At 45.6% G+C, this 22,519-nt stretch overlaps 1 protein-coding gene across 1 annotated transcript in view; it reads right to left on the bottom strand.

Moving 5' to 3' along the window:
• Positions 1-1,367: 1,367 nt before the first annotated feature.
• Lmcd1 (LIM and cysteine rich domains 1) overlaps positions 1,368-22,519 on the bottom strand; it is a 62,266-nt gene continuing 41,114 nt past the window's right edge. Inside the window, exons 4-6 of the mRNA XM_021636485.2 lie at positions 16,733-17,068; positions 2,796-3,011; positions 1,368-1,950 (exon numbers count right to left, since the gene is read on the bottom strand). Of these exons, the coding sequence (XP_021492160.1) occupies positions 1,792-1,950; positions 2,796-3,011; positions 16,733-17,068 (711 nt within the window). The 3' untranslated portion in view covers positions 1,368-1,791. The remainder of the gene's footprint in view (positions 1,951-2,795; positions 3,012-16,732; positions 17,069-22,519) is intronic.

Below are 22,519 nucleotides of genomic sequence, written 5' to 3'. Positions count from 1 at the left end.
CAATGATGAGCAAACCGAGGGAGGTGCAAGAGAGGTGTTGGAGGCTGATACACACCGCTGTAGGAGAAATCACAATAGTTTTGTCAGACTTCTAAAGCACACAAATGGGGCTGGAGCAGAAAAGAGTCAGGGCAACAGATGGGAAATTGTAAGAGCACCGATGACTGGAATGTGAGCTCCTGGGACCAGTGTCTTTTCCATCCTTGTATCCCTGGTAGGAAAAGACATGGTACCTAGAAATTGTGGGAAGGAAATGAATTTGAAGACTGAAAATACTCAGACCATAAAAGGGAGATAAAATCTTGCCCCAAAACTTATTGTATTTGGCTCACAAAATGTTCAGCTGGCAACATGTAGACATTGAGAGATTCCTCATATAAATGCCACAGTTTAAAAGATTTATGTTTACTGGGCACCACGTCCTACTAATTGGTTGAGCAAAGGTACCTTGGGTAGCTCCCAGAACTCTGCTGGGTCTCCCAGCGAGGTTCACTCATGACCTGTCTATATGCACACGACAGCTGAGTTAGCCCTTTGGCTCCAAGAAGATCATCAGCTGAAGTAACCTGCACGCTTGAAAGGAATGAGAATGTTCTACAAGAATCCCCCCACTCTGTATATATGTATGTGTGTATCAGACTATTAAACAATACACCCCAGAGAGTTGGAATTACCCTCTACCCTACCAGGAATGTTAGCCTGGGAGAAGGAAAAGGCTGAATAAAGCCTGATGCCAGCCAGGGAGGTAATCTGTCACCCAGAAAGATTTCATACAATCCAGACAAAACAGTTTGATCAGGGGCGGAGACAATTAGGACACAACAGTGGGCAGGACCATACTAAGCTCAGGGATACTTAATTATGCACACTTCTTGCATCCTACTTAAACCTAGGCCTCTTGTGAGTACCCGAAAGATAGACGTGTGTGTGTGTGTGTGAGTGTGTGTGTGTGTGTGTGTGTGTGGTGTCACTGGTCCCCTTCCCATATGTGGTGAAGTCAAACAAATTTACTTTTTTATGTTTTTCACTATTAATTTAGCTTATTTGGGATGGCTGACTGAACTTGGCTTGTTAGGGATGCTAACGGCACAGGCCTCAACCCTTAATTCCAGTAACATTTCTAACTTTTAGGGCACCATGAAATATAAATATGTGTTTCTATCAGGTGTCTGGGAGCACGGATAATGGAGGAGAGGATGCAGGAATCTAATAAGCACATGCATTGAGGTAATTCACTATCATTTACTCATCTCCTGGCAGTACTAAGCTCGGAGGCTAAGCACATGTAACAGAACCAGTACCGTGGTGTAAATAATTAGATAAAGATGTTGTGTGTGTGAGAAATTCATAAACCTTTTATTGATATGTTTATCATGCCCAAAACATTGTTTATTGAAGATTCAGATTCCACTTGAGAAAGAGGCAAACAAATGAGAGTTGAGATCCCGCCCTGCCCTCTGGAGGGATCCCATGTCCACAGGGGGGTGGGGGGTTGAAGCACATCCTACAGCTACTTGATTGGATCCCTCAGAAATGCATTCTGGGAAATTTCTCCTAGGGCTCCCTTGCAAGATACCATTGTGTCTTTTAATTGGCTGCAGTTGGGAAACAATAAATCCATTCTAAGACTTCTTAGAATACCTCTGGCTTTGAAACTACTGACCCTGAAAGGTCTACCACCACTCAACCTAGAATATGCACTGCTTGCTGGCTGCTGCATCCACCCCATAGGATGGCTTCAGTTTCCTGGCGGGATCCGGTAGACTCTGCTGGCTGTGGGCTGGTAGCCCTTCAGGAGCGTTTGGACTTGCTGCAAGTGGGGCACAGGAGCTGACCCTTGGTGATGATGTAGGCACGGCCGCTCAGCAGCTGCTCACAGCCCTCACAGATGAAGTGCTTCCGATGCCAGGCCAGGTCTTCCACGCGCTGGTAGTCTTCCGAGAAGATGATCTGGAAAGAGAGACAGAAGGAATGCGTGACTGAGGCTCTGCTCCTAGGCGGAGGTGGTGTGTGGGGGATAAATGAAGGGGTTCTGGCTTATCCCATCCCATTTGTGCTGTGACCTTTAAAGGCCTCCACGGAGCGACCTGACGTGATGTGAGGCAGGTGGTGTGTGGTCATTGCTGAGGGTCATGGTTGTGTCTTAGCTTTTCAGACAGGAAAAAGAAAGTACTCCACTACGGGTAGGTTTGTATTTATCCATCTGTGAAACTTTTTGGGAAAATCCAGAGGCCAGTTGTTTTCTGAATTGGGATTACGTAACTTGCATGACCCTGGAAGACAATTAACGATGGAGAAGCAGCCAGTGGCCATTCTCTGAAAGCAAGAAATCAAGGGACCCAGAATAAAGTGACACCCTAGGATGACTTCTGGGCCTTCTGACTTTAGAGTACAATAGGACGCGAACATGAGCTGTCACTTAGGCATTTGCCAGCCCTATGACTTGGCATATCTCTCTGTACCTCCACTTACATATAACCTGGCTTTTTTTTTTTTTTTTTTTTTTTTTTTTTAAGTCTTCACACTTGCAGGGCAAGCATTTTACTAGCTGAGCTATCTGGGTGGTCCTCTTACATTCAACCTCAAATGGGGATTGTAAGCATTCGTTATCAGCCTTGTCTCTGGCCCATTTTGTAGGTGAGAAAAACAGAGGCTCGGAGTACCCAGTGAGGAGGCCTAGCTCAGTGTGCTCAAATGAAGAATACCTCATCAGCAAAGCCACACATATTGGCCCTGCGGTTGCTCTACCTGTCACGACCACCCCTGTTTGTTCCTGCCAACCTGTTGACTCTCACCTCGTCACAGCCTGAGCATCTGGGCCGCAAGCTCTCGCAGTAGTGGCGGCCACACCAGGGCGCACCATCCTTCCAGAAGTAGATGAGGTCCACCAGCGGCTCTGAGCACTTGTTACACACGAAGCATGTGGGGTGCCACTGCTTGCTGTAGCCAGCCCTCTCTGCATAGACCACGGGGCTGTCGGCAGGGGCCACTCCCTTGCAGAGCTCACACACCTGGAAGGGGGATGAGGAACGGGGGCATGTAATGTGGGTTTGAAGCCCAGGTCCGCTCCCTCGACTTGCTGTGTGACTCTGGAGAAATTGAAAGACCTTTCTGTTTCTTAGTTTTGCCATCTGCAAAGTGGGATAAATGTATCGTCTATTTTGTGAGGACTAAATAGAGTGACGTATTGATCCCTGTGATTCTTGGATTGGTTTAGCCTCGCCGCCCTTGTGTCCCTCATAGTTATTGAGATATTCACAAAGCTCTTGTTGACATGGGAAACGGTGATTGATGTCACCTTAAGAGAAATTAAAATTGTGAGTTGAAACTACTTACTCCCCCGTAATGACAGGGATAAGCTCATGCGGTGTGTTTGTTAGAAAACATGTTTTATGATTGAAAACAGCTGTATTTTTTTCCTAAGATAAAAAAAATATAGTGAGAAGAACAATTGCAAACATTCTATTTCAAACCCTACAACTGGCAAACCTTGTACATAGCTCGCTTAAGCCAGCTGGATTCTCTTCACTACTTGTCTGTCTGTAGTTTTCCTTGTGCCAGTTTGGTGGAGAGCTGTGGAGGAACCCTGGTCTCACCCTGATAAGTTATTCGGAAGGGAGGAGTATTTTAACAGTCCTCCAAGCAAACAGGATATGCGTCTTTGACTCTACATCCATATCCAGCAAGTGGCACTTTCTCAGAAGTTACTCACGGGCCTGAGATGGTTTGGCGAGTAAGGGTGATTGCTGCCAAGCCTGATGACCTGAGTTTGACCCTGTGATCCACACAGTGGACAGAAAGTACTGACTCCAGCTAACTGACCTTTGAACTCCAATGTGTGCTGTGGTACTTGTGCTTCCCCTTAAAAAATAGAAACAAGAAAAAGTCCACATATAATATTCGGTCACAGGAGTCCTTTTTGCTCAACTTTAAATAGATTTCTTGTCCTGCATTGTCTTCTGATCGGCTTTTACTTCTTGAATCATTTGAAATTTATGGGGAAAAAAAACAACAACCCAGAGCTATCTGGGTGGTCCTCCTACATTCAACCTTTAAAATTCTGGGACTACAAGTATGCATCATTTTTCTGATCTCAGGCCCATTTCGTAGACGAGAAAATAGAGGCTTGGGGTACCCAGTGAGGCCCAGCTCAGTTTGCTCAAATGAAGAAATTTGAGCCAAGCCACACCCATTGGGCTATCTCGCTCACCATGTTCTGTTTTCTCTGTTATTAAGGGCTTTTATTTGACAATGAGCTAGTAGCAATAAGTCATTGAGAAACTACATTCATGTATTCTCAGATTTTACTTGACCTCCTTTCTCTACTTTGGTACACACCCAGGACCCCACATTTAGTCCTCTGCTTTTTCAGACTCCTCTTTGGGGGAATAGGTTTGTTAACATGTCTCTGGGGGACCTTGATAGTTTGGAGGAGTCATGGTCATATATTTGGTATGCCAGTTGGAATCTTCCTGATGCCACCATCATGGAGTAATTCTGAGATAAGGACCATCACCGCTTTCCTTACCTGCTACCAGGGGCATTTGCTGGCACTATGCCTCCTAAGGAGGAGTGTTGACTTTGCCTGAACAAGGATGTTGACCTTGACCCCTGGCTTCTCCATGGTGAAGATTTCCTCCTCTTTCTATACTGTCCTCTTTGTAAGAATCTTATTCCATGTTCCTCATGTAAAGAGTCCTCCACTTTCTCAGGGTTCAAGTAACTACATACAATATGCGTAAATTTATATAAGACCTTGGCCTCACAGATTCTCCTAAAGGTATTCTGAGAACCATCTGTTGACATAGCTCCTGGATTTATGAGTATTGCTCAGCATTCTTCTTACATATCCATCCATCTATCCATCAACATATTTATTTACCTACCCACCTACCAAACCACACACACACCCATTCACCTACCTATCCATCTATCTATCCATCCATTTATCAATACACCCACCTATCTACCCATCTATCTGTCCATCCATCCATCCATTTGTCATACCTCCCTCCCTTCCATATTTATAAGCTTCTCTTTTTACATCCTCTCAGGAATGGGAATCTGAAAGTGTTACCACATAAACTCCCTCGAGCCAGTTTGAATCTTCTTCTGCTCCTCAGAGCCCCCAGCATGATGGTGACACTCATGTCCTTAGGGCACATTTGTACCCTGAAGTGTGCTTGGGATGTTGTGCCCACTGTGCTAACCTCACACATACCTGGCAGTCATTTCTGTGTTAGGAAAACAGTTGTTGTCCCTCTAGAGACAACCAGGCCCCTGAGAGAGTTGGTGACTTGTTCGGTGGCACACAATTTTCAGAAGACAAAGCTGGAGTGAGAACCCAGCCAAAGCTGCCTCTAAAGCTCAAGCTTTTACATCTGGTGTCAGCAAACAACTGCCTGTGATTTGCTCCAGGATAGCAAGTATTTTATCCTCAAAAAAAAAAAAAAAAAAAAAAACAAACAACAAAAAAACACAAAAAAAAACAAAAAAACACAACAACAACAACAAAAACCCTCCATTTTTTTTTCTCACTAGCAGACCTGGGTTTTAAAAAAAAGAACTGTGCTTAATGACTACGTTTTCAATTGCATGAATAAAAATGTCATGGAAATTTGTTTTCTTTTTTTTTGTTATGTAAAATTCTCACAGGGTGCCATAAATGCTGGCTGTTGGCTCAGGATACCGGAAACATTTATCATCTGACCCTCCAATGTTATGCTGACCTTGGTCTTTTCCTTGGATGCTAATTTTAATTTACTAAGTACTCCAGCCCAACTCCCAAATATTTACATTTTGCTATGTTTACGAAGGCATACATTAAAAGTCTACTATAGGGACGGAAAGATGGCTCAGCCATTAATAAGGCTTTACTGCTCTTTCAGAGGATGCAGCTGTGGTTGCCAGGATCCTGGTCCTTGGTCACAACTGCCAGTAATTACAGGTACAGGAGACCTGACACCCTCTTCGGGCCTCTGCAGGAATATTCATGTATGTGTGGACACACACACACACACACACACACACACACACACACTAAAAAGAGTCTACTATACTTTGGAATCAGAATATATCCCTACGGGCCCTATGTTAATGGCTTGGTTTTTAGCCTGTGATATTACTGATGAAAGTTGGGGCCTGCTAAAATGAAGTGAAGTCACAGGGGTGTGACCTTAAAGGGGATGGTGGGATGTTCATCTCTTTCTTTATCTCTTTGCTCTCTGGTCACTATGAGGTGCATACTTGCCATGATTTATCACCTTACTGTAGGCCCGAGGTGACAAGGGTAACTCACTATACAGAGGAACCTAGGAAATTTCGGTCTCCATGAACCTGCTTTTGTTGAGCTGATTCTCCCAAGTACTTGTCACAGTAACAGAAAGCTGAGTAATGGGGGCACCATTCCTATCTTATATCTTTTAGTGATGTGCTTAACGTACTCTTGTACACTGCAGAGGAAATAAAAAGTAAAGTGATGACAATTAGGATAAGGAAACCAAGTGAAGAGACTCCATGCAACACAGCCTCCTGGAGCACTGTCGGTACTGAGTTAATGTCTAGGCGTGGCGGGCATTTGTTCATCTGGATGGATCTGAACTGGATCTCACTGCCTGATGATGGACTTTAGGAAATTCTAGTTTTCCAGCTTTGCTCCACCCTGCCTTGGGAATGAAACAGGGGAACCCCTCCCACCCCCTGCCTCCAGTTAACTGAAAACTCTGTACCTTTTCCCATGACTGAGTACCATCAGCCTGGGACTCCTCAGAAGGTAAGAAGCCTAAGTGACAGTCAGCTCTATTCCTGCACACTGCCCCCTTTACCCACCTGGGCATTGTAAACCATGTGGACAGGGCTGTTGGAGCACACAGTAAGTTTTCTGTCTGGCTTCTAAGTTTTGTGGAATGAAATTTCCAGTCTTTTCCTCCCACACAGAAAGGACTTACTGTTGGCCTACTGCATCCTAGATTCCCAGATGTTGCTTAACATGGAAAAAGGGGACAGGGTTTAAAAAAAAAAAAACAGCCTGGGAATGCTGGCAAATATCTCAGGGACACATGGAAGGGAGCAGCAACTATGAGCTTTTAAGAAAGGCAGTCTGGATGGGTGCTCAAAGGTGACCCTAAACTCATGTTATGAATGGAGACTTTATTCTGGAGGTTATAGGGAGCCATTGTGGGTCCTTGAGGCCAGGAGCACAGTGGTGTGATTTGAGCTGCAGGGCAATAACCAGAGCAGCAAGGAGGAAGGAAAAGATTCGTTTCATAGAACGCGGTGTCAGTGTGCCCATCTATCTAACAGGGCTTTGTCAGGTTCCTGCCTGAGGAGTATGCTTTCCCCATGGCTCTTTTGGTGACAGTTACTACCTGTCACAAGCTCTTTTCAGCAAACAATGTCATTGTCAGTTTGTAAAAATATAGTGTAATGAGCCCCTTCAAATTGTCTCAGCACCCTGTTTTCTTTTTCTGCCTCTGGGTGACTTCCTCTTCCATGTCCTCTTTTTCTTCCTTCTGTCTTCTTGGTCATCTCAAAGGCTGAGGACTCTGGTTGTCTTGGGCCTATCAGCCTCATGGCCTCTCAGCCACCAGGAATGGGTTGACAATGCATGGTCAGACCCTATGCTGACTTGGGCCCTGTGATTCTCGTCTCTTCTACCACCACCCTTAGCAAAGCTCCCAGCTTTTCAACCGCCCAGGGTGCCAGGGAGCCAAGCTCTGGAGTCAGGCTGCCTGCATGATTACTGTGTGAGCTTGGGCAAGCTAACCTCTTTATGTATCAACTTTGTCATCTGTCAAATGGAAACACTCTTAGCAGTAACAGCATTTTGGGGTTATTGTTATAGTTCAGTGGATTTGTTGGGGCTTTTGAAGGGTTCATTTGTTATCCTGACCTCTTTCCTCATAGGATAGAAAGCTGAGGCTCAAGGGGATTAAGTCACTCCCCTAAGTTGACCATACCATGTTGAGGTCCCGGTTGAAGCTGGCTCTCCATTCTTATAAGGCTATACCATCTAGAATTGCCATGGGCATCCCATGGGATGTGTTCAGCTCTCTCTAGCTGAACAAGATCAAAACACCAACTGACTTCTGCCAGTCTGACCATCTTATGTCACAAGCCCATGCCCAGTGACTCTCAGCTCTGGGCTTGTGGCCACTGCTCTTCTTTACTAGCCCTGCCTACTTGGAGACCCTTGTTCTCAGGCTTATCCTGCCTAAGGTCTCCTGGAGGGCTTGCAGCAACACATTCTTTTACTCTCTTTTCCTAGAGAATTTGATTCAGCAGACCAGGAATTTGAGAGGTCCAAGAAAAGATGGATACTGTTAGGGGCTTCACTCTAAGAAACAGTCCAGTAGACTTCTGAAACTTGCTGACATGTGCAAACTCTGCCCTGGGCTCAGGTACTAACTGCAAAGGCTAATTTGAATTCCTACAGGGTTGACATTTTAGCACTTTCCAGGGAATCCCAGTGTGGCTATCCTTGGACTTTTTTTGTAAAGGAGGTGGTACAGGCAGGCAGAATTTCCTTGGGACTAGGGTAAAAGACATTTAGGAGGTTATTTATCTTGCACACATCAGCTGATTTTGCTCCTGTTCCCAAGCACCTAAACTCAAGTTTGCTCATAAGAGTGTTCCCAGTACCTGCCAGAGAACCTTATCTGTCCAGCACTTTCCCCTAGGCAGAAGGGATGTAGGACAAATCCTTCCAGAGGTGGAATGAGTAAGAGGCTTTTCTCTATGCCCATGTCTTTCTATGACCCACACACATACTGTAAGATGCTTAGTTAAACAGTCAAAAGCAGTGGTTCCTGTTTGTGATCCCAGCACCCAGGAGACTGAGGCAGGAGGAACCCCACAACAAGTTAGAGACCAGCCAGGGCAACAATGTAAATATATGAACAGGAAAGCATAACAGTCAAAAATGAGTGATTTTTGAGTATGTTATGTTTGGGCTTGGGAAGTGTTTAAACATCTGTTTTGAGAAGGACAAAGATGGATCAGACTTGGCTATTGCTGATCCCTTGTGGGGCTATGGGTTCCCTGCTTTGGGATGTATTCATATTGCATTGGCATAGTCTTGGATACTCTTCCAACAAATATGACATTGAAGTCCCTTTCTCTGAGAAATCATGTCCCAGTCTAGTGGGACAGAGAGTGCTCCTCTGCCAACGACAGGGTTAAGCCACCAGAAGTGGCAAATATAAGTTGCCATGCACCCAGCACTGCCAACTATCAACACAGTTCAGTAGAGTCTTTGTGTTGCCTCTTACAACAGCATGGCCGACCAGCAGCTGTGCCATGCTGCCCTGCCCACACAAAAGATATCAGTACCCATGGCTAACCCAGGAAAATATCAAACTTCAAGACCAACTGTCTCTCAGATCCCCGTCTCCTTTTTACAGCAGTGTAAAGTTGAATAATGTTAAGCAGAGCGGGATCATGTATGCAGCTTTACCCAGCCTGTGTTTCTAAAGGCACACCCCTGGGGAATCCTGAGAAGAAAGAAGTTCTAGCATCCAGAAGCTTCCATACCAAGGTGATCAGCACATGGAGAAAGTAGAGGAAGAGTCCCAAGCAGACTCTGCCTGACTAACCCAGCTGTGTATTTTCCCCAGTTCAGTCCAAACATAAGCACAGACCCCTGCCCAAGTGAAGCTGAGTGGATAAAGACAAGATGTCCCTATGGAGCTCTGATCAAACGGCTGATCTGAGAACAAAAGGGGCCTCACTGACATAAGCCACTTGGCCAGGATGGCTTGCTCCACAGCTTAATGAAATAACTACATCAAACTGGGACACATGGAGTTATGTGGCCGCAGCATGACACAAAGTGTTTTAGGCAACAGCATTTTGAGGACAGTGGCCATGGTCCATGTGGCTATAGAACTGTATCTAAGGACCAAGGTTCAGAGGGACCCATGGGCACAGAAAGGCCTCTGTGGCTACAGTAATCTCTTCCTTGGGCTTGCCAGAAGCACATCCCAATTACGATGTTTTTCTCCTGGAAGGCTCTTATCCAAAGGCCTACCCAGTCTAAATCCAGAGTGCCTCATGAAAATCTCACCATTACACTCCAGTAAATATTAACACAAGGCCTTGAATTTAGGCTCTGGCTTCACTCCAATGCAAACACTCAACAATTTATTTATAAACAGCATCTCCCATGTCCTCTTATGGTGCTTAATCTCCATCTTTGCTTCTCATCCTTGTGTCTCACAGAAGGTTCCCCCCTGCTACCCCGTGTTCTAGCCTGGCATCATCTCTACAGGCTTAGCTGTCTTGAGTTTTGTTTTCTTACATGCTAGTGTTCCTGAGACCCTAGAGGATGGGGAAGGAGAATACCAGCTACACAGTTGTAGGGTCCTAGGTCTGGAATGTGGTCAGTGCCATGGCTTCATCCCTGGGGAAGCAAAAGGGAAACCATGGCTTTTCTAAGCCTCAGTAAGAGTGATGCTCCTTGGCTTATAGAAAAACCCATTATCCATGGTGGCCGCTATTTCTATCAGCATTTTTACTGATGTGCCTTCTTGGAGAAGGTTGTAACTATAGGACCTTAGCCCATGGAGGCTAAACTTGAGAGATGTTTTTTAACTAGGTCCTCCTTGCTTATTCAGTACTGAGATGGGCATGAAGCACTTAAGTTATTCTCAGGAGAGTAGCCTGCATTTGTTCTCAGATGTAGCTTTGATCACCATGAACTCAAGGACCAGCTTTGTAAAGAAAATAAACTGTCCGTTCCACAGCTGGGCAGGAAGAGGTGTCCAGTGTGTTCTCTCCTGCAGGGTCCATGCACAATGTCTATATTCAGGGACAGGGCATTCCTGCCACATTACATGTTGCTGTGTACCTTATTGGATATGGAGAGAGGAGCTGGAGAGATGGATCAGCAGTTAAAAATACTTGCTGCTCCTGTCGAGGAGTCCAGTTCCCAGCACCCACATGTACGCTCACAAACATATGTAACTGTAGGTACAGGAGATCTGATATCTTCTTCTGGATTTGACTAGTCACACACAGGTGAGTACTTATACACACAAAAGTTTAAAAAGAAAACATTTTTTTTAAAGTGGAAAGAATGTATACACGCAATATGATTTATAGGGTAAAAATTTTGGGGATTAGATAAAATGACATGGAAATTTTCTGGCCTGGTACCTGACATAATTCAGGGAAAGAATGGTAGTGCACAACATTGTGACCTCTTAATCGTTATCACATTATCACCAACATCATCACCGTTACCATCATTACCATCATCAGGAGCATCAATGACACCACAGTCAACATTATCATCACTAGGACCATCACCACCATTCCTATCATCATCATTGACACCATTATCATCACCATTACTGTGATCATCATCACCATCATCATCATCTGCATCAGCCTCACCATTACAATGACTATCCCCACCCTCATCACCAACACCATCATTAACACCATCATCACAATCAACCTTGCTGCTTAACCTATAAAAGCAAAACAAACAAAACAAAGCCCACATAATTAGAAAAAGGCTGAAGATAGCTTTTCTTGCTCAGGGGTCAGCAAAGTACATTTCTCTATGGATCAACTCCAGTCCACCCCCAACCCCATTTTTGTAAATAAAGTTTTATTGGCTCATAGCCAGTCACTTGTTTAGTTAGAGCCTATAACAGCATGATATAGGAGCTGAGCTGAGTAGAGGTGGCAGGGCCTGCCAATACACACACACACACACACGCCTTATGTTCTTTTACTGAAAATAGCTTGCCACTGGCTGTTTTAGTCAATGGAATATTATGCAGCCCACTCAAAAAAAGGAAGAAAATTGACTGCGAAAGTCACAAGGCCACATGGGAAAGTATTTATAGTATAAAAAGTGGGATAAAGGAATTTTTCTTTGGAAAATAATATTTTTGAATGTCATTAAAAATATCCCCACTGTGAAGGAAAAAGGCAGAGGCTGATGAGCCTGGTTACCCTGGTGGTTTTGAGGGCCACTCCCAAGTTCCCATCTATGGATACCTGGGTAAGGGAAGGTAAAGGGACCAGGGTTGGTTGTGGGTCAGTGCTTCCTCACTGGTCTCTTACACCTTTACTCCAGCTAAGAGAGAAGTGCCTCACAGAGGGGTTGGGGTTGCTTCGTGTCCCCAAGTAGGGCTGGCAGGAAAGGCAGCCTGAGCAGCCCACAAGCCAAACATCTGCTCCGACAAAAACTTGGAAGTCCCTTGCCCACAAATATGTCCTTTTTGGGATGGGCCTCAGCTTGAGCTGCCAGGGGCTGTAAGTTTCCATTTGAGAGGCTGTCCTATGGAGGAGGGTGGGGTCCAAGGCCTGCTGTGCCTCCCTTTGCATTTTTGTGGGGAGGTGGGGAGAAAAAGAGTTGGACTACTTCTGGCATCTCACTGAGTATCTTAGGATCTTATGAATGCATTCCCAAGACTTGTTGGGAGCCTGCACGCCTCTTCATTGACTTTCTGTTGCTTGCTGCTTAGGGATAATCACCTCAACTGAGAAAGGGGCAAGGTGCTGGGGGCAGGTGGTAAGAATGATCAGCATTACAGTGGAGAGTACACTTTATGTTCTGTTCTGGCATTCTGTCCCCTTTCTTGGGTTTCAACTGTGGGGTGCTGGAAAGGCGGAAATGCCTGGGCACAGTGACATGCTGGGAACCCTGCATATTCAATTTCCAAGCGAACATCCACTGAGCTCTCCAAATGCAGGGAAACTGCCTGCAAAACTGTCAGTACTCAGAGGATGCAGGCTATGGCTGCGCAGTATAGGCATCCGTAAATCCTATCCAGGAGAGAGAAAGGAGGGGTGGGGGCTGGGAGAGTGAGTGAGGGGCTTTGAGCAGACTGGTAGGGAAAGCACTGGTGTAGCTGCTAGAGTTCACAACAACTTGGCCAGGGCTCTAAGATGCTCCTCAGACCCATGAGGAAAGACTTGGGCTGGGGTAGGGTGTCCTGCTCTTACCAGCACACAGAGAAAAGGATTTCATTCTCTAGAAGGCCGGGCTGTGAGGGAAGTCAGGTGATGTGGCTCACTTCATATATATATTTATATATATGGAGTTTGCAATCATACACACATGCACAGATACATACATATACATACACATATGTGTCGTCTGTCTGTATGAATGTATGTATACTCCTTTCTAGGTGCTCCTCTCAGGACTGCTCATACCACACACTGTGATGACAAGACCTGAGTTTGAATTAGGTCTTAGCAAATATGGCTGTGTTCCAGGCTCCTCCTTTGGGAAATTTGCCTGATGACCTCAAGCCATGTCATGGTCATCACAAAGATTTAAAGACATTTAATTGGCTTTGGTGGTTTGAAAAACTGGACTATTGTTTTTTTACCCCAGGAGTGACAGCAGATGAGCTGGTGTTTGGGACTGGGTGTTTCCACCTTAGGATTTTCTTATGGAGAGGCCTTATTGAAGGCTCTGTGGCTGGGGGTGTTTCCATTGTGCTTTTGTCTCCCACTGTAAGTGTGATGATAGTGATTTTTTATCTGCTCTGAGGTTGGTGTAGACAGCCACACCTCTTAGTTCATTGTCCACATAGACAGATGTACTTCTGCTTGCTGATTTGGGTCAACGTGTCCTGTTGGTGGGTCTGTCTGACATACTGAGCTCTTTGAAATATAAGCCTGCTGTCCTGATCTGTGAACGGACTCATCAGGAAGAATGAGGAAAGCTACAGCCATTGGATAGGTGGGGTTCAGGAAGAGCTATGTCCTGCATCCTGGCTGGTATCTAGTTTTGGCATTCCCTTGAATTATAGCCTCTTGGTGAGAGTTCCTCAGAGGCAGTTTAGAAAGGGCTCTGGCATGACGCTCCTCTGTGAGAGTGGCATGTTGGGAGAATGCAGCAGCCTAATGGCCGTTGCTGTTTTATGGAGGTTTTAAAGGAAGGACATGGCCTAGATTAAGCAGCCTTTGGGGACAGGGAAAGGTGTATAGTAGCATGCAATATTGCCAGGTGGGAGATTTTGGGTGGCAGAGGGACATGGTTCACTGTCAAGGGCTGGGGTCAGTGACAGGAGATAGAAAACAATGTTAGATTATGCTTGTGATTCTGGACTACAATGCAAGGAATCTTGAAAGTACTGGGTAGTATTTTTTTTTTAAGCAGTGCTCCTTTAAAGTAATCCATCCATCCATTTATCATCCATCCATGCAAGGGCTTCAGAGAGTGGCTCAGGCCTGTACTTGGTAGTGAGGCTGCTGGGGACACAGATTTTTGGCCTGCTGAGTGCTGAGCTGTCTTCACTGGTATTCTTTTCCCTGCTTTGAGGAGACAGAGAACTCAGATATTTTCTTCTAGAACAAATAGCAAGAAGGGTGCTTTAACTCAGCATCCCTTGGATACTATTATGGAAATGAGATTTTGGACCATCTACCTACTGTGCATACATAAAAGAGTTCACACCTCACCTGGCTCTCATGAAATCACTCTACCAGGCAACCGTAGGAATTTAAAGAGAGCCTAAAAGTCTGAGTAAAGCTTGGTGCTTAAGCAATGTGGAAAGGAAATGTCACTATCTCTTTAGGCTGGATGCCATTCAAATTCTTCCTATCTCCCAGAGCCCAGTGTGGGGTGAACATTAATTTACTTGTGAACATGCTTGTTGAGTACCAACTGTCTACGTCAAAGATACCCTCTATAGATGCAGAGATGAACAAGCTCTCAGAATCTATGGAGAATGAGAGGTGTGACCCCACTAGTAGCACAGCGAGATACTGAGTTAAAGTTGTGGTTGGGGCAGGACAGAGAACTACATCTTTTACAGGCATCAGACAAATTCATCCTAACAGCTTCCTCCTCATTCCCTGCTCATTTCTGACAGTGGAACATGCCATTTACTAACCAATGTTATTACTTAAACACTTCCAAAGTGTCACAAATATTCCCCACAGTTAAGTATAGGCAAGGACCCAGATTCTCAGGGCATCTTTGCTCCAGTTCCATGTTGAACAAATATGTGGGGCTCAGTCAAGGACAAGATATGTTCTCAGAAAAGCATCTCTCCCTTGGGAATGTTGATTTGGAGAAGTCACAATGACATCAAGAGATTCTGTTCCAACTTAGAATTCTTTAAAACTTACTCTTTAAACTATTAAAGGGTGGATAGTGAGCAGGATTGGGGTGATGTTGGGGAGAAAAGTTTATAACACTAGTAGCTACTATGGTAACTAGATTTAGTCTCTTTAAAGCCTTTCACACATGTATCCACACACAAGAAGTGAGTCTTTTAAGTATTGCTGGCAGGGATTGAAGAGATGGCTCAGTACCTGAGATGGGTTCCCAGAACCCGTATCTGTCAGCTCACAACCACCCGTAATTCTAGTTCCAATAAATCCAATACCCTTGTCTAGGTTCCAGACACACCTGCACACAAAGACACAAAGACAGAGACATATACACATAACTGAACAACAAGTCTCCCTGTTAAATAATAAGGAAAAAACCCTACTATTGGAATTCTCAGCTAAAAGAATATGAGGCTGTGGTTCCTTGGTTGGGAATCCCGAGTTGGGCCAAGGTGGGGTGGAGCTAGGAGGTACTTAAGGAACCCAGAACCAGGAATGACAGGGTAACCAGGCTCTTGGGCTGTCTTTCTGTGGGTTGCCTGGCTTGCCAGAGGCTGCCAGGCATACTTCAGAGCCATGGTGGCTAATCTTGGTTGTCCATTTGGCTGGATTGAGAATTGTCCGGGGGTTTAATAAAGTGCTCCTCTGGCAGTGTTTGTGAGCTCATTTCTAAAGACTATCACATCATGAAAGCCTTGACCAATAAATATGATGGCATTGTTAATGTAGAAGATAAGGCCTAACCAGATCTGGGAAGCTGGTCACTGTAGACCTGTCCCTAGAGGCTACATCTTGCCTTGGCCCCTTCCTCCATTTTCTGTTTCTGTCTACCATATGCTCCCATCCACCCACGTTTTCCCTCTCCTGTGATGTGCTGCTCAAGCACACAGTGCCAAGAGACCATTGGTTAAACAGTCTGAAACCACAATGCAAATACAACCGTCATTTCCTAAGTTGCTGTATCAGATAACCTGGCCACAGTGACACGACCCATCAAACAAAGGGATCCCTGTGCTGGGACTTTTATAACTAAATGTTAAGTAGTGGCAAAAGGGGCCACCTGGCTGAAGGGTAAGAAAAAGGCCCTCCTGGTAGAAACATAGTGGCCATCAGCCCCATGGTTCCTCAGGGCAAACCCATCCATGAGAATTTCACCTGTGAAATACTGGCTTCTCTTCTGTGTTTTCTCAACATGGCCCCAGGTATATGCATCTTCCACACTGTTGCTGGGAAAAATTGGCAGCCACATAGCTGGAACCATGTCCTACATCTGACTCACAGCTTGCCCCTTTTAGATCTAGTCCTCAGCCTAAAGTTCCCACCAACACGGGACTGTGACCTCTTCTTGCTTGACTTCCTGCAACCCAAGAGATGATGCCATGACGGATGCATGAGTAGGATGAAACTCACATCATCTGGCCTTGCTAGGCTCATGTCATCCACCCCCCAGCTTCTCATGCCGTCATCACATGGAACTGCTATTAGTATGGCAATTGTACCTTGTTCACTTGACCTTAGCCCATGTTATTTTTGCAAATGATGTAAACAAACACATGAATAAGAGGACAGTATGGCAAGATGGGACCCTGACCACATAGCCCTGGCTTGGGCAGCTGCAGCCAGACCAGAGACAAGGGACACTCACATATTCCACCTCCTTCGATGGGTCACCCAGGCTGCCATTGGTGGTTGGGGCAGCGGTCTCTGTGCCCTCTGGCTTTTCCTGTGTCTTGCCTTCTTCTTTGGGAAGGCCTCCCTGCCCTGGGAGGGCCACCTCACCCACCCCAAGGGCCTCGCTTTTGTACTGCTTGACGAATTCTTCCATTGCTTTCAGCTCACTCTCCACAAGTCCACGGCATCGAGAGGGGTCCTGGTCATAGATAGGAAGCTGATGCATGAGCTGGCGTCGGCGGTAGAGGGCACCCTCAGTACCTGTAATAGGCTGCTTCTCCTTGGGGATGAGCTCCATGTACTGCAGGCCCTAGGGAGGATGGAGTGGAAGAGACAGTGTCACATGGATGTGGTTCATGGTCACAGGAGCTAAGACACAAGAACAAAAAATGCCGATCTTCCACTCTTTCCAGTGATTGAAATGTAAATACCTCTTACCTCTCTCTCTCCCTTCATTTCTTCCTGTGTGTGTGTGTGTGTGTTCACATGCATTCAGAGGCTAGAGCCAACTGGGCTGCTGTTGTTCTTTTAGTGCCATTGTCCTAGTTAGCACTAGCTAACTTGACACAGCCTAAAATCACCCCGCAAAGAGTCAGTTGAGCAACTGTCTCTATCAGGTTGGTCTGTGGGCATTGAGGGGTTGTCTTGATTTGTTATTTGATGTAGGAAGGCCCAGCCCACTGTGGGAAGTACCATTCCTAGGGCAAGTGCCCGAGTAAGCTAGCAAGCAATGTTCCTCCACAGGTTCTGCTTTGAATTCCTACTTAAGTTCCCACCTTAACTTTCCTTAATTATGGACTGTGACCTGGAAGTGCAAGCTATAAAACGCTTTCCTTCCCTAAGTTACTCTTGGTTAGAGTGTTTTATAATAGCAACAGAAAGTAAAGTAGGATATCCATCTACCTTTTGTTTGAGAAAAGGTCTCTCTTTGGCCCTGGACTCATTACATAGGCTAGATTGGGTGGCCACCAAGCCCCAGGATTCACTTGTCTGTGCCTTTCCAGAACTGGGGCTCCATATGTCACCATGTCTGCCTTATAAAAACATGGGTTCTGGAGGATTGATCTCAGGTCCTTATGCTTGCAAGGCCTGCACTTTCGTTACAAGAACTATCACCTCAGCCTCATTGCATTTATTTTTTGACTTTAGTTTTCTTTTTATAAGCCACAAAGCAATACCTGTCCCTTGTCTCAAATAAGAATACATAGGCGAGAGAATGAATGCAAAGGGGAAAATGCACTCCCTGTAGCTTGCATATACTGAAATGCTTCTGTATCTTTCCCTTGGTGCTAGAACTGTGAATGCGTGCCTGTGTCTGAATTCATCTGTCTGTGTAGGTCCAAGGGCTGCCTTCTGACTGACACATTTAAAAATTCTCCCTGGAGATTTAACTGAGCCAGCACACATGCTAGGCAGATGGCCTACCACCATGAGCACAGGTGAGAAACAAACACTGAGTCACACCTGTTGGCTGGCTCTCCGTCTGCTCATTGTCTAGGCATGGCAGGGCTGGCTGATGACGGGCTTAATTTGTTGTTCATTCCCTGCGCACTACTGTGATTTTTCCCTTTGTGATTAGGAAGAGAAAGGGTGTCTTTTTACCCATTTCAGTTTCTGTCAGAATGGAAATGAAGATCAATTTGCTCTGTTTTCGGAGGTGAAATGACGGTGACGACAGATGGGATGGTTAATATTCACTGTCAGCCTGAGCGGCTCTAAAATCACCGGGGAAACACAATCTGCAGTATATCTATGAGAATGTTTCTAGGACGGTTTAACTGAGGAAGGAAGATCCACCCTGAATGTGGGTGGCAGCACCCCATGGGCTCTAAGTCTCAGAGTGTGTAAAAAACATCAGCATTCCTTTACCTCCCTCTGCTTCCTGACTGCACATACAACATGACCAGCCACTTAGAGCTCCTACTATATCACTTTCTCACTGTGAGGGGCTGTCCCCTCAAACCATGAGACACAAGAAACCTTTTCCTCTTAAGTTGTGTTTGGTAGGTATTTTGTTACAACCATAAGAAGAAATAAGGGGAGTAAGTTTGCCACCAAAGTGAAGTCATTCCATTGAACCTCTTCTCTGTTGCTACTTTCTGGGCAGTGACCAGATGTTAAAACTGTTACAGAATCATGACAACAGGAATGCATAGAGGCTAACGTCACTTGACCTGGGCCTGCATGGGACTGTCTTCTCTCTGGTCCTCCAGTCTATGTGCTTTATTGCTACCCCTGCTGATGGAGATGCTCATGATGGAAAAAAGCCTGCTTGTATCTTCTCTTCAAAGAAGCTTTGGCCAGCTGTGTGTGTGTGTGTGTGTGTGTGTGTGTGTGTGTGTGTGTGTGCATGGGCATGGGTATGCATAAGTGTGTGCATTCTGGATTTAGCTCATCTTAGAGTGAAATCCTCGCCCTAGGCATGCTAGCTGTGTTACTGCAGCCACCTTCACGTCATTTCTCTGCACATATTTCTCAGATGCAAAAGTGAGCACCATGCAAGCCCAGCAGGCTCTGGTATTCAGGAATAGGCCTGCACCACCTACTCCATGCTGCTCATCCAGTTTCCTTTCCCCTTGCTTTCTGTTTTCCTATCTGTGCCTTTTCTCCTTTGGAAATGGACCTCTACTAACCTATACTTAGTCGCCATGTTTGCTAACCGCCCCAGTGTGTGAGAAGTCTTTGGAAAAGTCACTAAAGTGTACTTTCCCAAGCGCAAGTCCCCAGATCATCAGGGCAGTTGTGACACCCAAGAATCTGCATACTGTGGACATGAATCTTAGTCACTGACGCCAAAAGTTTAAGACCTTACACTACTGTTATAGTTTGAATGCAGAATGTCTCCCATGACTCTGCTGGCGGTGTTATTTTGGGGAGCTGTGGAACCTTTGGGAGGTAGGTGGCTGAGGGGACATGCCTTAGGATTTATAGCCTTCTCCTGGCTCCAGAATTCTCTCCCTCTTGCTTTTTGCTCTTTGGAGATGTGAATAGTCATTGGCCATATGTTCCCACTGCCACAGCCATAAGCCACTCCTGCCACCACCATTCCTTCCCTTCCCACCTTCATGGTCTACACCCTATCAAAATGTGAGTCAAAATAAGCCCTTCTTCATAAGCTGTTCCTGTCATGGCAACAAGGGAAAATGACTAATATAACTACCTTTCAGTGAAACACCAGCAAGAAACAAATATAAGTGATAAATCAGCTGGGACCCCAAGCACCTAGTGGGGAAACTGAAGCAAGGCAAGTTACTCATTCCTTGGGATTTTGAAAACTCAAGAGTTCTCCAAAAAGTAGAAGTGCTGTAACAATTGGTAACACCTTAGAGGGGCTTGCACGAGCTTTTCCTTGCCTGAGGCTTAACCACAGATTCTCATTTTTGGTGAGAACTAGGCTCATTTTAGATTCACCGGCTTTGCAGGGCGGATATTGTTCCCTTCTGAATGGAACATTTTTACTTCATTTACCACATGGGCAATACTCCTGATTAAAGGAAAAATAAATCTAGTTTAAAATTGCTTTTCTTAGCAGTATAATGAGATCATTATGAGAATATGGCATTTCATGGTTTATTATTTTAAAACACGCGTCAGCACCTCTAAGAGTAGAATCCTCAGCGTCTCAAGTCAATAGCACCATCGACTATGTGACTGATAATTGAATACTAATTTGTTCACAGGTAACTATTGTTTCCTTCACAGTCAGAGATCTTCTGCTTAGCCGGTCCCAGGGATGGGAGGTCGGCTGGCGACAAAGGTCAAGGCCATAGTATGAGAAACTGAGAGGCAAGCTGCTTTTACTGGGTGACTCTTTTCCAGCTCTTCCCCTTCCCTCATTACCAGCTTACCTGGCTCCCACTGTCCATCCTCTCTGAACCCTGCTGGCCTGAATCTCGCTGCTCAGAACTAGACTTACTGGAATTATGGGAATTAACATGTAAACCTCTACTAAAAATCACAGTGAGAAGCCTAAGATGTCTGCTACTAGTGAGCAGAGATCCCACGATGTATTACCTGTCCTCCAAGATTCATGTGTTAATGTTCGGTTTCCTGATTTGTGCTATTGGGAGGTGGCAGACGCTTAAACAAGGTGGAATGTAAACAAGGGGCTTCTTGGTCACTTGGGGACAAGCCTTTGAATGGGTAGAGAGGACCCCTGGTCCTTTTTTGCTTCTTGGCTGTGAAGAAAGCAGCTTTCATCATGTTCCTACTGTAGTGTCACACAGACCAACTTGACCACAAACCCAAACCTCCCGAACCAGGAGTCCACACAGCCCCTTCCTCTTTATAGGTTGATTATCTCATGCATTTGTCACAGCAACAGGAAGCTGCATAACTGGGAGAAGAACCTGGGGTGGGTATGTCCCAGGCCTGGTTGTCACAGGATTTTTTAATAACTAAATTCTGAAGAAGCCAAGAGCCATGTCCAGCTTCTGCTGACATCGGATTGTGGATACTCTCGTGTTGACTACGTCATAGATTCCAGAAAACAACCCCCCCCACTTCTGAGTCTTTGCTGGCACAAAAAGGCTCATGGTACACCTGGTCAACTCCAGGCCTGTCTGCACATGCCCAGTTGCTTTTTGAGTTCTTTTGCAGAAACAAGCGGTGGACAGAGACTGGATGGTGGGGGACAGGCTCAGCAACTAACCCATCTACCCAAGTGGACCCTAATTTTGTCATCTGCCAAGTTAAGGGCAGCCTACATGGCCACTAGGCGAGAACGAAGGCCACCTTGCCTGAACTTTCTCACAACAAAGAGACTGAGAGGTTGATGGTTCGTTCCAGCTGGCAGCTTAAAGAGGGCCAAAAGGGACAAAGGAGTCTACTTAGCAAAGGAGGCTAAAATCCTCTAGCTAATGTAGGGGCAAACAGATCCCCCTGAACACCACATAGCTGGTGCCCCGTATGAGAAGAGATTCTTCCCTACCCTGTATTAGGAGGCAATGAGTGTATTGGCTTATTTTACTTATTGAGAAATAACAAGTGGATTATAGCATGACTGTTGTCTAGTTAGCTCTCAAGAACCGAGGCCCAGTCCTTTGAGTATGTGGGAATCATCTGGAATCAGTGAAGAGACTTTTTGCACTACCAGACTGCAATCAGAGGGGTATTTGGAGGGTCTGGGAGGGAGCCCTAAGACAGATATTTTGCGTGCATAGTGGAAACAGGCATACTATGATCAGTTCCTTTGGGGGCAATGAGTGGTGGCAGGGAAGGGGCTGTGGCCACCAGAACACAGTGAGACATGATAGATGAATAAGCCAGTGTCTAGGTTAGGGTACAGGGCCAAGGAGATGGATTAGGACACAGCTTTGTCTGGCCAAGTCACGCACACAGCCCCTCCTGAGATGCTGCCCAGGGAATGTCTTGGCCTCATTTTCCAAAGTAGGGGGTTGGAAAGGTGGAGGCAAGAGCTTTGCTTTTCTGGAAACACCTCCTGATTCAAGTTGTTGAAGCAGCTTACTTGCAGGATTTATCTCTCAGAGGAATAACTGTTTTTCTTGCTAGGGCACCAGGTTCCGCAAGTTTAGTGGTTTAACAGTGGTGGGAATAGGCTACGGTTTGGTGGACCTTAGCACATTCCAGGACTCTTATAATGTAGGGCTCTTATACATCAGCTAACCCCATTAATTCCCATGGAAGCCTAGGAGGACGGTACTGATATAACCTGGGAAACAGGCACAGTGACAGCTTTGAGCCCAGGAGCTTGGATCTCAAGCTTTTTTCTTCCCTGTCACATGTTATCAGGATCCCCTGT

Source organism: Meriones unguiculatus, chromosome 5 (genome assembly GCF_030254825.1).
Source record: "Meriones unguiculatus strain TT.TT164.6M chromosome 5, Bangor_MerUng_6.1, whole genome shotgun sequence".
In the NCBI taxonomy this organism is placed as follows: domain Eukaryota; kingdom Metazoa; phylum Chordata; class Mammalia; order Rodentia; family Muridae; genus Meriones; species Meriones unguiculatus.
The sequence above is the reverse complement of the archived record's forward strand: the minus strand, read 5'-3'. Positions and strand labels throughout refer to the sequence as shown.